The 14,100-nt window shown below is 40.3% G+C and overlaps 1 protein-coding gene across 1 annotated transcript in view; it reads right to left on the minus strand.

The window, feature by feature from the left end:
• Window positions 1-838: 838 nt before the first annotated feature.
• Window positions 839-14,100, minus strand: part of LOC122915202 (solute carrier family 4 member 1 adaptor protein) — a 32,845-nt gene continuing 19,583 nt past the window's right edge. The window contains exons 8-14 of the mRNA XM_044261853.1: window positions 13,856-14,042; window positions 10,130-10,241; window positions 8,080-8,326; window positions 6,231-6,317; window positions 4,883-4,950; window positions 3,401-3,470; window positions 839-1,176 (exon numbers count right to left, since the gene is read on the minus strand). Of these exons, the coding sequence (XP_044117788.1) occupies window positions 1,127-1,176; window positions 3,401-3,470; window positions 4,883-4,950; window positions 6,231-6,317; window positions 8,080-8,326; window positions 10,130-10,241; window positions 13,856-14,042 (821 nt within the window). The 3' untranslated portion in view covers window positions 839-1,126. The remainder of the gene's footprint in view (window positions 1,177-3,400; window positions 3,471-4,882; window positions 4,951-6,230; window positions 6,318-8,079; window positions 8,327-10,129; window positions 10,242-13,855; window positions 14,043-14,100) is intronic.

Genomic DNA, 14,100 nt, shown 5'->3' on the forward strand with positions numbered 1-14,100 from the left:
TTTTTTGAGAAATGAAAGGCATCGCTTTCAGCAGACCAGACTTCCCACATCTGTCTGGGTAATTGGAGTTACTCATTACTGCTCCCTGCCTACTTCATGCATACTATATAATGAAGAAAAAAAAATATATTACCATATATAAAAAAAGGAAAACATCACCCTCATCCACTCTCTTGCTAGGCCATAGCATTTCTCCTGCCTGCTCACTGGGTCTGCCTCCAGCCTAATCCACAAACTCACCACCTTGCTTCTACTCTTAGGCCTTCATTCCCCGCGGAGTGAAGCGTTCATTAATGTTTGCAAGGAAGAGGGTGCACTGTGGGATATAAGACAACTTCTCGCATTTCTTTGTGCTTCCAGAGAGGAAAACCTTTTAGTCTCCTCTCCACAGAAGTGAGAAGCCCCACATTGGGCAAAACACTTTCAGCTTTTCATTCTATGACCCTATTTGCACCTTTCCACAGGAGAAGGAGTGACTAATCTGACTGGTCAGAGTCCAGGACATTGAACAGACTGAGTTTTTATCAGGACTGATGCCTGAGTGCACAAGGTATACTATGATCCTGACCTGTGTCCTGATAAATCAGGGTCTGTTCTCAAACCTGGCACAAGGTTATATAGTAAGAGGGAGTAGGAAGCCCCATTCTGTATCTACTTTTAGTTCCAGGAATGACAGGGGACACCCAGAGCCACACAGTGGCGTGACCTCATATTTCACCACTTATTTGAGAAGGCCATATCAGTGAAGTCTAGAGTCTAACTGCCAGAAGCACCCTATTCCTCAGGAGAAGCACAGTTCCTAAAACTTAATGAAAGACATCGTGGCCTTAAGCAAACATGAGACATCTTCACCTTCTCTTTTAATAGGGTTATGTCTCTCACTTTACCCATTCTCAAACTGTGTGGTTTCTTTTTACATACAAACACAAACACTTTAAAAAATAAATGCCAAATTCAAGAGAATCAGATGAGTAGATAAATTTAGGGAGCCATGAAAGAAAAGGCCAGTCACCAGATTTTACAAAAGATCACCTGAACTCCTTCTCTGGACATTCAACTTGATATAGGACCCTACATATCCCATGTCACATGGTCCACAAGGTCTTCCTTTAGGATTCTGAAGCAGTCAATAGCCGTACTTGTCATTCAGATGGGTCCTGCCATCTCCACTTTGCCCTAGATCAGAGTATAAAGAAAGAAACACATTCAATTTCCTAAATTTGGGAGGGAAAAGATACCCAGATATCAGCGGGCTAAAAAGTAAAACAGAAAAAAAGAGTTTTTTTCTATTCTACAACTCTGCCTTTTTGCATACGATTTCAAAATACGGTCCTCTTTTCATTTCTACCCTTATTTATTAGCCAATAAAAAGCAAACATTTCTAGTAACAAAATTTCTAAAATTTCTATTAACTACGAATATATTAGAAACCTGATCCATAGAAAAAGCAACTTGTGATGAGCACATGGGAAACAAGCATCTCATATATTGCCTTAAGAGTGTTAAGTATGAACATAAGCTGTATCCTCTCGACAGAATGCAATTTACAATGTCTTAAAAATGTTTACAGCCTTTGATCCAGCATGTTAACTTTCATGATTTTTTTCTACATATGCACCTCTATACTTGTAAAAGTATTATGTTAGAAGTTGCTCATTGCAGAATTTTTTTTAAATTCAATTAATTAACATACAGTGTATTATTAGTTTCAGAGGTAGAGGTCAGTAATTCATCAGTCTTATATAATATCCAGCGCTTGTTACATCATGTGCCCTCCTTAATGTATATCACCCAGTTACCCCAGCCCCCAAACCCCTCTCCTCCATGCAGAGTTGTCTGTGATGGCAAAACTGGAAATACAGCAAATATTCATTGAAGGAACTGGAAATACAGCAAATATTTGTTGAAGGAAAATTGAAGGAATAAATAAGTAAAGGTATTATCTGTACCATAAAAAAGAACTATGCTACAAGGAAGGACAGGAGGGAGGGAGGGAAGGAAGGAAGGAATCTATAAATAGCTATGGGAGGATCTCCATATAGTGTTAAGTGCGGAACAGCAAGATATAGAATATGCATCTAGGGGCACCTGGGTGGCTCAGAAGGTTGAGCCTCTGCTTTCGGCTCAGGTCATGATCTCAGGGTCCTGTGATCGAGCCCCACATCAGGCTCTCTGCTCGGCGGGGAGCCTGCTTCTCTCTTTCTCTGCCTACTTGTAATTTCTGCCAAATAAATAAATATAATCTTTAAAAAAAAAAAAGAATATGCCTCTATTTGTGTAAAAACAATGGTGAAATATTATGTATTTAATTGCTCATACAAGCATTTTATGTGACATATATAAGAAGTCACAAGAAGGTGATATTTGGCTTCCTTTAGAGGAAAACACCAAGTAGCTAAAGCAGAGCCAGTAGTAGTTGTTTTAAAACCTTTAAAGAAAATGTAAAAGACATGCGGAAGTTAAAAAAAAAAATGTAATGAATCTCCATATACTCATCACCCAGCTACAACAACAATATGTGACGTTACCCTCTCCATGCTCCCTCATCCTCTACTTCTACAGGATTATCTTAAGGCACATCCCAGATATTCCGTCTGTAAACACTTCTGTACACAGTCCTAGAAGATAAGGACTTTTTCTAAAAAACATAACATCATCCACATTTTAAAATAATTAATAATTTCCAAAAAAAAATAATTAATAATTTCCTAGTATCATCACACATCTGGCTAGTGTTCAAAATTATCTGACTGGTGTATAATTTTTTTAATAGTTGTTTGTTCAAATAAGGATTCAAGCAGAACCTACAAATTGTATTTGATTGATATGTCTCTTTAGATCTTTAACTCTGTTTCCCTAGAAGGGAGAACAGTCCCACTACATGCTTTTTTTTTAAGATTTTTTTTTTCAAAGATTACTTATTTATTTGAGAGAGAGACAGAGAAGGAGAGAGCATGAGCAGGGGAAGCAGTAGGGGGAGAGGGAGAAGCAGACTCCCTGCTGAGCAGGGAGCCAGAGGGGGGCTTGATCCCAGGACCTTGAGATCATGACTTGAGCAAAAGTTAGATGTTCAGCCAACTAAGCCACCTAGGCGCCCCTATTTGTTTTAGAGAAAGAAAGAGAGCATGCCGAGTGAATCGGTGGGAGGGGCAGAAGGAGAGAGAATCCCAAACAGACTTTGCACTGAGTGAGGAGCCCAACACGGGGCTCGATTTCATGACCCTAAGATCACAACCTGAGCCGAAATCAAGGGTTGAACACTTAGCTGACTACACTACCTGGTGCCCTATCCCATTACATACTCTTACACCTTTATTTTGAACCTTAAACATACATTACCTATTCAGAAATATAAATAAATAAGTCTTAGAAGAGAAGAAAAGTAATAAAAACAATCTACCTTCAGGTGGGACCCACACACAGTAGTCTGGGTCATCTTCTGGATATTTGGAGGAAAGTGTTGCTGGAAGCTACAAAGAAAAGACAGGTTATTTTATTCAAAAGAATTTTAACTCTAAGAATTATTGTCCCTATACCTGTCAGCAAATAAAAACTAAGAGGGAAAAGCTTCCATTAATTACCTTGACATAAGTAACCCCAAAAATGGTGGAACACTCTCTCTGAACCTTGACTTTTTCTCATAAAGCCTCAACAAGCTGATTTTTAGTCAGTGAGAGTGAAGTGATGTTTTCTAAAAGGGACTGTTAACAGAGGTATGAGTTCTAATGGTATAACCCACATAGAGGGAAATTTGGCATTTGCCTTTTGATCTAGGTGCAGAAAAGAGTTAACAGGGCAAGCCTGACTATCCTTTGAAAGGCCTGTTTTAAGGCTGGCCCCTCGCCTGGTATCTGGGGACCTGGATTTCAGGAAGATTCCTACTACCCTGATAAAAGTGGTTCTCTGTGCCTAAATTGTCTATAAAAACAATATGGTTTGTGCTAAACATCTATTTTTCTTCTGGGAGAACAGAATTTGAGGGCATGACAGGCAGGAGGTGCCTAGGTGATCAGTCCCCAATAAAAATCCTGGGCACTGAGTGTCTAATGAGCCTCCCTGGTTAGCAACATTTCATAAGATGTCACAACTCATTGCTAGGGCAATTAAACACGTCTTGTGTGACTCCAGTGGAAAAGGACTCTTGGAAGCTTATGCCTGATTTCCTCAGACTTTGCCCCTTGTACCTTTTCCCTTTGCTGACTGTACTTGGTATCCTTTACTCTAGTAAATCATAGCTATGAGTACAACCACAGGCTGAGTCCTGTGAGGACTCCTGTGAATGACCTAGCCTGAGTGTCCTGGGGACCTCCTGACACAACCTTGCAATCCCACTTTGGGGAACTTACCTATAGCCACATAAAATTATGCACACACAAGATTATTCATTATAGCACTGTTAGAGTAAAAGATTAGAAACAACCCAAGTGTCCACCTGTAGGGAACTGGCTAAGTTGAGTACATCCATACAGTAGGAAACTCCTGGTAAACTGATACACAGTGATTTCCACAATAGGTTAAAAATAATAAATCCTGATGTAGAATGTAGAATATTACATTCTATCTTCTATGTAATAAAAATAGTCAAATAAGAATATACTATTCAAATGTCTTTGTATGGCATAAAAGGATATGAACAAAGATTCACAAATTAATCAAAGAGGTATATGCAGAGTTATAGGGAACAGTGTGGATGGAGACAAGAATAGAGAATTGAAAACATAAAAATTCAGAAATAAAAGAGAGCCCAGACTTCTAAAAGAGTCAGTATTAGGCAATTGGGAACTCTGCTAAGACAATCCGTAAAAATTCACTCTTCTAATCCCATGACAAAGGGATTCATTTTTACTTCTAGAGAGGTGAAGATTACAGCTAAAGTACTTACTTTGCCTGGACCGGGAGCTTTCTTTTTTTTCAATTCATCTCTGTTTTTCTGATGTTCACTCTTTGATGCTGATTTGAGAAAAAGAAAAGCAAGAGGCAATAGCTATTTCAGAATAAGTAAAACAGAAAAAAATTCCCCCTAAGAGATCATTACAAAAATGGAAAAAAGCATGTAGCCATCAAATTCTCAAAAATTCCTTCTATTATAGGGACGCCTGGGTGGCTCAGTGGGTTAAGCCTCTGCCTTCTGCCCAGGTCAGGATCTCAGGGTCCTGGGATCGAGGCCCACCTTGGGCTCTCTGCTCAGCGGGGAGCCTGCTTCTCCTTCTCTCTCTGCCTGCCTCTCTACTTGTGATTTCTCTCTCTGTCAAGTAAATAAATAACAAAATCTTTTAAAAAAAAATTCCTTCTACTATAAAGACTATCTTAAGAGAATTTCCTCTCTGCTAATAACTCTAGTTTTCAATCCTAAGGCTTTTCTACAAGCTTGAATATAATCACACCATTTGAAAAGGGAAAGAAAAATGGGGTTGATTTTACAATTCTACAGTTCAACTGTTATAGTTAGAACAGTAGAAAAACAGTCCTTTTTTTTTCCTGAAGGTTATTTATTGGGGCACCTGGTGGTTTAGTCAGTTAAGTGTCTGCCTTTGGCCCAAAGTCCTGGGATCAAGCCCTGTGTCCCACTCTCTGCTCAGCAGAGCCTGCTTCTCACCCTCTCTCTGCCTACTTGTGCTCTCTCTCTGTCAAAGAAATAAATACAATCTTTAAATAAATAAATAAAGGTTATTTATCTGAGAGAGCACACGAGTGAGGGGAGGGACAGAGAGAGATAATCTCCAATGGACTCTGTGCTGAGTGCAGAGCCCAGTGGAGGGCTCGAACCCACAACCCATGGGATCATGACCTGAGCTGAAACCAAGAGTCAGACATTCAACCAACTAAGCCACCAAGGTGCCCCCAAATGAGGCCTTTGAAAGGCCAATCTTTCAACCAATTTACCTTAACAGTTTTGGAATTGCTCCCATGATAGGCAGATTCATCTCTGGGAGATGAAAAGCTGCGGAGGGCTTTGCACGGGCAGAGGGAAGCGCGAAAGCACTAGGAATTTTGCAGATCAGGGAGACGAAACCCCAGGAGGCAGAAAAGGAATTAAGAAAGGCAAATGGGATGGCACCAAACATAACCTCTCATGTATTCCAGTTCTGTTCAGGGTCCTGGCAGAGCACCTCCCCAGTGTCTGAAAGGCCGTTCTCTGTGCTGCCTCAGCTCAGCTGCCAACCCCTCCTCTCTGACACCAGCTGCTTGCTTGTATGCAGAGCAGCAATGGAGCTGGCTGCACTACTTGCCTGAGGGTTCCTCACATGATGCAGCTGTTTCTCTAATCTCTTGATAATCGTTATTCTGTTCCTCTTGGCTGAGTTGAGACATGTTTTCTATAAAATGCAGAACCAGAGCATATTGTTATTATTTAATTCATAGTGGGGAACCAAGAAAACAAAAACAAAAGCAAGAAAAGCTACATAAATACATAATCATCCAGCTTTACTATCATTAGCTTCAATAACCTTAATTAGATTTTCAAAAAAATGTGCCTCCATATGTTTAACAGAGAAATCAATTTTCCACTTTAAAAACTGGCCAACTCGGAGTTAAAACTTTTCAGCACTACTTACCAAAAGCCTTAAAAATGTACATATTCCTTGGCCTAGAAATTCTATTTCCAGGAACATATTCAAAGAACACAATCAGAGATGAGTACCAAGATTTATTATATATACAATATGTTTAGGATAGCAAAAATAATAAATTATGTTCAGGTCTAACAATAGGGGGTGATTAAATAAATCACGGCACCAGCATGTGATGGACCACTGTGCTCCTCATTTGACTCCACGTTTTAAAAGAGTATTTTAAGACATAGAAAAAAATAGGTTATAAAACAGCATATACAATACAATCCTAACACCGAAAAAAGAAAAAGAGGCCTAATCCCTAATCAACTGCAGATTTACTCAGTAATGTGTCTTTACCAAATTTTAAAATCTGCTATTTTTATACACATATTTCTTGTGGTCCCTGAACAAAAAAAATACAATCCTTATTGCTCGGCTTTCTACTACTCTGTTTATACGCCACCCTCACAAGGTATGGATCAAAGATTGGACTCACAAAAAAAGTATGTGTAAGTACCTTGTTTGAAAAGGCTAACCATTTTGCCAGTAACTAAACAAAGGAGCATGCAAAAACAAAAGAGCTCTTCACAGATGAAAAAAGAGAAACTTTTCTTTCTCAAACAACTAAGAATGATTCAAGAAAAGGCCTCCATACCAGGCCTGGCCTTTATGATGATAAGCCAGGTTTGTTTTGGAAGCAACATGCATGCATTCCCATGCATATTTCATGTCGGTTTTTGTTCTGTTTTTCCTCATGCGCCCTATTTTCTGTGAAGTCTTAACAATGCCAGACGGGTTGGCCACCCTGCAGGAAAGTAACTCCTGCAGTTGACAAGGGACAAGATACTGAAAAGATGAACAATGGTATCTGGGGGTGAGACTGCAGGAGATTTCCCTTTTCTTCTTTGGACTTTTATGTGTGAGCCAAAGTTTCTAAAAATGAATACACCTTCCTCATAATCAGAAGAAAACATATTTGCAAACCAATCACTTCCCTCTTTTGTCATTTGCCATCAAATCCTGGCTAAGGTGGGTGAGTACGGTGTGCCAGGTTTTCCGCTAGGTACCATGGACAAAAAGATGAATAAGGCGCTATGCTTCCTAAGAAGTGTGATGCTTAGCCTCTGTTTTAGGGATGGGGAAAATAATGACCAAGGGGAGGTTTACCCTGAGACTACCTGATCAGGCCCCATCCTGCACCCTCTTCTACTGCCCACCAATCACATAATGGTAGCAGCTCTGGGCTGTTCCACAGCAGCTGTGGTTTCAGATTCCACAGCTTTCAATGTTCCATAATTCTGGAATAGATTGGAAATGCCTGCTCTTGCTTTGCAATGAGGATAAACAATGACAAACAGTCAAAGAAAGACAAGAAAGTGTTTCCAGAGTCAGCTGTATCCCATACCATAAAGTGCCACAAAGTCAAAATATACAACCAAGAACTGGTTTTGCTTTCCAAACCTAAGCACAATCAATGCAGACGCCCCACTGAACAGCACAGGAAGAAGGAGAAAAATATTACCATGGGCTTTTGTCTCTTTAGAACAGGTGAAGTCAGTGGGAGGCCTCACTTCCTGCACTGCATCTTCCGGCTCTGTCTCGTGCTTCTCGTGCTGCAGCCTACTGCTTCCAGCTTCCGTTTTCCCCCTTTCATCTCCCTCCTTTGCCCCCTCCTCGTCCTCTTCCTCCTCCTCCTCCTCTTCTACTTCGGGCTCATCCTTCATTCTCAATAGAGCTGGAGGGAGTTCTGGACGCTTAGGGGGTAACTTCTATGAAAGAAACAAATCATGAACAAACAGTGCTACATAATGACAGAGACAAATCTCTTCAAGGAGATTAAGCTAAATATATGAAATGTCTAACCTCTCTAGACTGATGAACCCTGCAGAATTATGCTGGAGGGAGGACTTGCACATGAGATTTTGTTCCTCTATGGACGCTTAACACACACCTCTATTAGTTTCTAGGGTCAAAAGAATATTAAGTATGGGACACTTGAAACAGCTTGTGGGAACTAACATCTATTGCAGGTGCCAGCAGCAGGAATTCTGTCCTGTCACCCCTCATGCTGTTAAAGGATCTAAATTCATTACAAAATCTTCCAGGGGGAAATCAGACACACATTTCTAAGAAACAGATCATTTGTGCAGCTTTTTCATTTTAGATTTAACACAATTTCAAAGAAATGAGACATGTAAATCAGTAAAATAGATCCTGAAGACATTTCTTTTTTTAAGATTTATTTATTTATTTTAGAGAAAGAGAGAGAGCAGTGGGGGGGGTGAAGGGAGAGGGAGAGAATCTCAGGCAGACTCTGCACTGAGCTAGGAGCCTGACCTGGGGCTCGATCTCACAACCCTGAGATCATGACCTGAGCTGAAACCAAGAGTTGGATGCTCAACCGACTGTACCACCCAGGCGCCTCCTGAAGACATTTCTTGAAGAATAAAGCCAAATATTCTAATCAAAACCTTTTAATAAAATTATTAGAAAAAGAAAAGGTTGATTGAAGCTTAAGGAATGGAGAGATACCAAAGTATATGTTGGGCATATCATTTTTTAAACATAGGACTGAATTCAGTAAACCTCTTTAGAGAGCTTTTTTAGTAAAGAGTTTTTCCTCTAACTAAACAGAAGCACTTCCTCTCCCCTCACCCTCACAGAAAAGCCTGCCTCTCAGGTGAACCTGAGACTTCAGGCTTCTGCCACCAGAGGGCAGTTTGCCCTAATTCAAGGTCCTGAGGACTGAATTCTGTCCCCACAAAATTCGTATGTTGAAGTCCTAACCCCCAGTACCTCAGAATGTAAACATATAGATAAAATTTCTAAAGAGGTAAGTTAAAAGAAAGCAGTTAGACTGGGGCCCTAACCCAAAATGGCTGGTTTTCTTGTAAGAGGAAGGGGTGACCCCACGGGTGCAAGTGCACACAGGGAAGACCCCAGGAAGATGCAGGAAGAGGGCAGCCATCTCCAAACCAAGGCATGCCGATCTTGGACCCAGGCTCCAGATCTGTTAGAAAATTAAATTTCTGTCTTTTAAGCCACCCAGTCTGTGGTGTTTGGTTAGGGCAGCCCTCGCACGATAACACACAAGGTTCTGCTCTTTAGGTGATAAGACCTTTTAAAAGCTGAATCTGTAAAGAGGGATGTATGCAAAGGAAACACATTCACCAGTGAAGTGCTAGAGGACAGTAGAAAGATCACAAAACTCAAGAACAGAGGACCTGGATTTGATTGCCAGTCTAGTAATCACTTAATGATGATGTGACCTCATATTTAACCTCTCTGACACTGTTTCCTCACCTGCAAGAGGTGGTAATTCCCACACGTCACAAAGTGTTAGAGGGATTAAATGAAGTTAGGAACGCCATATGACAGGGCCAGGTGCAGGGACTACATGACTAACAAATGTTAACCGAGTACAAATGTTATAATATCTACCCACCCGGAAAAGAGACATTTCTTAAATGCAACATTCATCACAAATTAATAAACTGATGTTCAATGTACAAATTAGTTACATGCAAACTGACTGAAGAGCGAAAAGTTTAACACTATGACCCACAACTTACCCCTACTGTTCCCGTTTTTAATTTGAATTTGCTTCCTCCTTTCATGGCACCAAAGAGAGGCAATGTAAGCTTTTTAGCTTTGTTTTCCACATCTGTAGCCTGACTTTCAGTCCTAAGAAGAAAGAACAATTATACACATCTATTCCAGTGAGGCCAAGATTTTATCCAAAACACCAGAAGAATCCTGCATGCCTGGCTTTAAAGACCCTTTGCCAAATACTGTCCTTCACAGCCCATCCCCAAAGGCCTCAGGAAGATTCTGGTATTCGCGGACAAAGTCAAGAGCAACACAGATATTTTTCAGCTCCAATAAATAGCTTGGCTGGTCTGGAGGACAAGCAAAGACACCCCACGGAGATGAAAAGGCAGAAGACGGGATCACAATCAAGAGCTGCTTGGGTCAGGGGAGAAAGGTGTTAGGTAGAAAGTTTGGAAGTTCAATCCTCAAGAGGAGGAGGAAAAAGGTACACACATCTAAAGGCCAGGATCTAAAGTAGGGAAGGGAAGAAAAACTAAGCAGACACACACACAGCAAGAGTGGAGGCTCTAGAGGACACTGACATACCCTCTCACAGGGATGACTTACCAAGGGAAAGGATTTTGGAGTTAGAATAAAACTCACTGTTATTTGTTTACCCTGAACTATGCCTCAGGAGTTTTCATCCTTTCTCCACAAATACAATGTTACAAATAGCTGCTAGGTGTAACAGAAATAGGACAATGATGACAATAATAATACACATAGGCCAGCACTTTGTCAAGTGCTATTCATGTCATTTTTCCCTTTTTAAGGATATTATTTAATGAGCGAGAAAGAGCCCATGAGTAGGGGGAGTGGGGGGCGGGCAGAGGGAGAGAGCGAATCCCAAGCCTCCCTGCCAAGCACAGAGCCCAATGTGGGGCTTGATTCCGTAACCCGAAGATCATGACCCAAGCCAAAACCAAGAAACCAAGAGTTGGATGCCCAACTGACTGAGCCCCAGGCACCCCTATTCATGTCATTTTTCAACATCAATAGTACTTCTAATTTACAGATGATGAAGCAAGGATCAAAGAAAACTATATAACTTGCCTCTAAATGCCCAAAAATAATTCATAGAGCTGAGAGCGAAAGCCAGGGAAACTAACTTGAGTGCTAACGCCCCTCTTCACTATCAGTAAACGAAATACCACTTGGATGACAGCCTTTGTGGACTGACCTACGAATCACTGCATGAAATATCCAAACTACACATCAATCTTTTAACGAACCTGCTAGTAATTTGGGGGATTAATTTTTTGTACAGATGATCAAGGGCTCCAGGAACATTTTACCTTTATATCCCCATAAAAAAAAAGTGCCTCCCAATATCTAGATATTCATCTATGCAACACCCCCAGCATCAAATTACAGGTTTTGTACACATTTGTAAAGGGCTACATAAATGCTTACTGACAATCTAAAGCAGCACTGTCCATGGGGCACCTGCTGGCTCAGCCGTTTAAGTGGTCAACTTTTGATCTCAGCTCAGGTCTTGATGTCAACTGAGGTCTTGATGTCCGGGTGGTTGAGTTCAAGCCCCAAGTTGGGCTCCATGCTGAGCCTACTTATAGCAGCTCATCCAAACAGAACTTTCTACGATAATGGAAATGTTCTACATCTGTGCTGTCCAATATAGTAGCCACTAGCCACATGTGGCTATTGAGGACTTGAAATTTTACTAACTTGAATGAAGAACTGAATTTTTAATTTCTTTTTTTTTTATTTTACTTTTTTTTTTTAAAGATTTTTTTTTTTAATTTTATTTATTTATTTGAGAGAGAGAGACAGTGAGAGAGAGCATGAGCGAGGAGAAGGTCAGAGAGCGAAGCAGACTCCCCATGGAGCTGGGAGCCTGATGTGGGACTCGATCCCGGGACTCCAGGATCACGCCCTGAGCCGAAGGCAGTCGTCCAACCAACTGAGCCACCCAGGCGTCCCTGAATTTTTAATTTCATTTAATTTTAATATCACAGGAGACTACTGGATGCTGTACAGGACAGCACAGACCAAAAGAAAACAAGAAACTTCCTAAGTGAGTTACTTGCCTTCATACATGAGTGATCCCACCTAGGCAATACCACTTTTTGAGATGCCTACCTGAACTGTGCTCACTTGGAGTCGCTCATTTCCATAGCAACCTACTCAATGTTTTCAAAATTTGTTGATACCACATAGAACAAAATTTGAAAATACTGTCGAATTGAAAGACTGGATCTTATTCTCTCTCTCTCTCTCTCTCACACACACACACACACACACCCCATACAAATATCCACACACTCACAAACATTAGCTAAATCTGGGAAAAACTATTCCCAAAATGTTGTTTACAAATTACTCAGAAAAATGGATTTAGGTTAATTTCTTCCAATAATTTTCACAAAATCAAAGTTAACTAATAAAATCAACTTTAGGGGATTATGCCTTCCCCCATTTTAAAAGAAGAAATTCCACTTTAAAAGTATTTAAGTATATTTAAAAAAAGAATTTAAGTATAGGGGCTCTTGGGTGGCTTATCAATTGGGAAACCAGTTCTTGATTTCAGTTCAGATCATGATCGGGCCCTGTGCTAAGCTAGGCACCTGCTTGTCCCTCTCCCTCTGCTGCTCCCCTGCTTGTGTTCCCTCTCTTTCTCTTTCTCAAATAGATAAATAAATAAGATATTTTTTTACAAAGGTATTTAAATACACAGAAGTTATCAACTGGTTCTTAGGAATGACAAACCAGGTGCAAAAATGACAATCTGCACTTGTATTTTTTTCATCTGTGGTTTTAAAATCATAGATTAAAAAATGGCATTATATTATTATATTTGTATTTCTCTTATGAACAAGATAGAGCATTTTTTAAAATATATTTAAGAGTTATTTGTATTTCTTCTCCAGTGGCCTTTCAGTTGATACCCTTTTCCCATTTTTCTCTTTGGTAGATGGTTGTCCACTTATTCAAGGTCTTTATATATTACCAAAATCAGCCTTTTGGCATGTTGCTCTTTAAAGAAATTTACTCTTTAAAAGATTAAAAGATTAAGTAAAAAATTCAGAGCCTTGGGGCACCTGGCTGGCTCACTCAGTTAAGGGTCTGCTTTCAGCCCAGGTCATGATCCCAGGGTCCTAGGATCGAGCCCTGCATGAAGCTCCCTGCTCAGCAGGAAGCCTGCTTCCCCCTCTCCCTCTCCCTCTGCACTCCCCCTGCTTGTGTTCTCTCACTCTCTGTCAGATAAATAAAATCTTATTTAAAAAAAAAAAAAAAGCCTTCCAATGAAAGAGGAATCACTATAGTTTCCTATAAAATCCTACAGCAGTCTGTATTTCACAAAGGAAATGGCTTAGACTCTATGAAATCACTGCCTCCTGTGCTTTAAAGGGTTTCTTATATTTTATTTCTATTCTCTAATGATTAAGAAAATAACATAATTCTTGGGACGCCTGGGTGGCGCAGTTGGTTGGACGACTGCCTTCGGCTCAGGGCGTGATCCTGGAGTCCCGGGATCGAGTCCCACATCAGACTCCCAGCTCCATGGGGAGTCTGCTTCGCTCTCTGACCTTCTCCTCGCTCATTCTCTCTCACTGTCTCTCTCTCTCAAATAAATAAAAAAAAAAAATAAAAAATCTTTAAAAAAAAAAAAAAAGAAAATAACATAATTCAAAATGTTATCTATGCAAACATGCTTATTTAAAATTTCAAGTATAGCTAAGACTTACTTTTTCAGCTCTGGAATCTCTGCTGGCTTTACAATTTTTATCAATCCCTTAAGTCTCTGTTGTTCTTTCCTCAGTTCAAAAGTTCTCAGGTGAAGTTTCTTCCGGGACACACCATCCAACGCACTCCCGGATTTCATTTCTGACATAAATGCCTCTAAAGAGTCCTGAGATGGTGACTCTGACAGGGCTGTCCAAGAAAGGAATAATATATGTTCAGAAAAATGGCCTCAAATATTTTAAAATTC

The sequence above is a fragment of the Neovison vison genome, chromosome 8 (genome assembly GCF_020171115.1).
Source record: "Neovison vison isolate M4711 chromosome 8, ASM_NN_V1, whole genome shotgun sequence".
Classification (NCBI taxonomy): Eukaryota; Metazoa; Chordata; class Mammalia; order Carnivora; family Mustelidae; genus Neogale; species Neogale vison.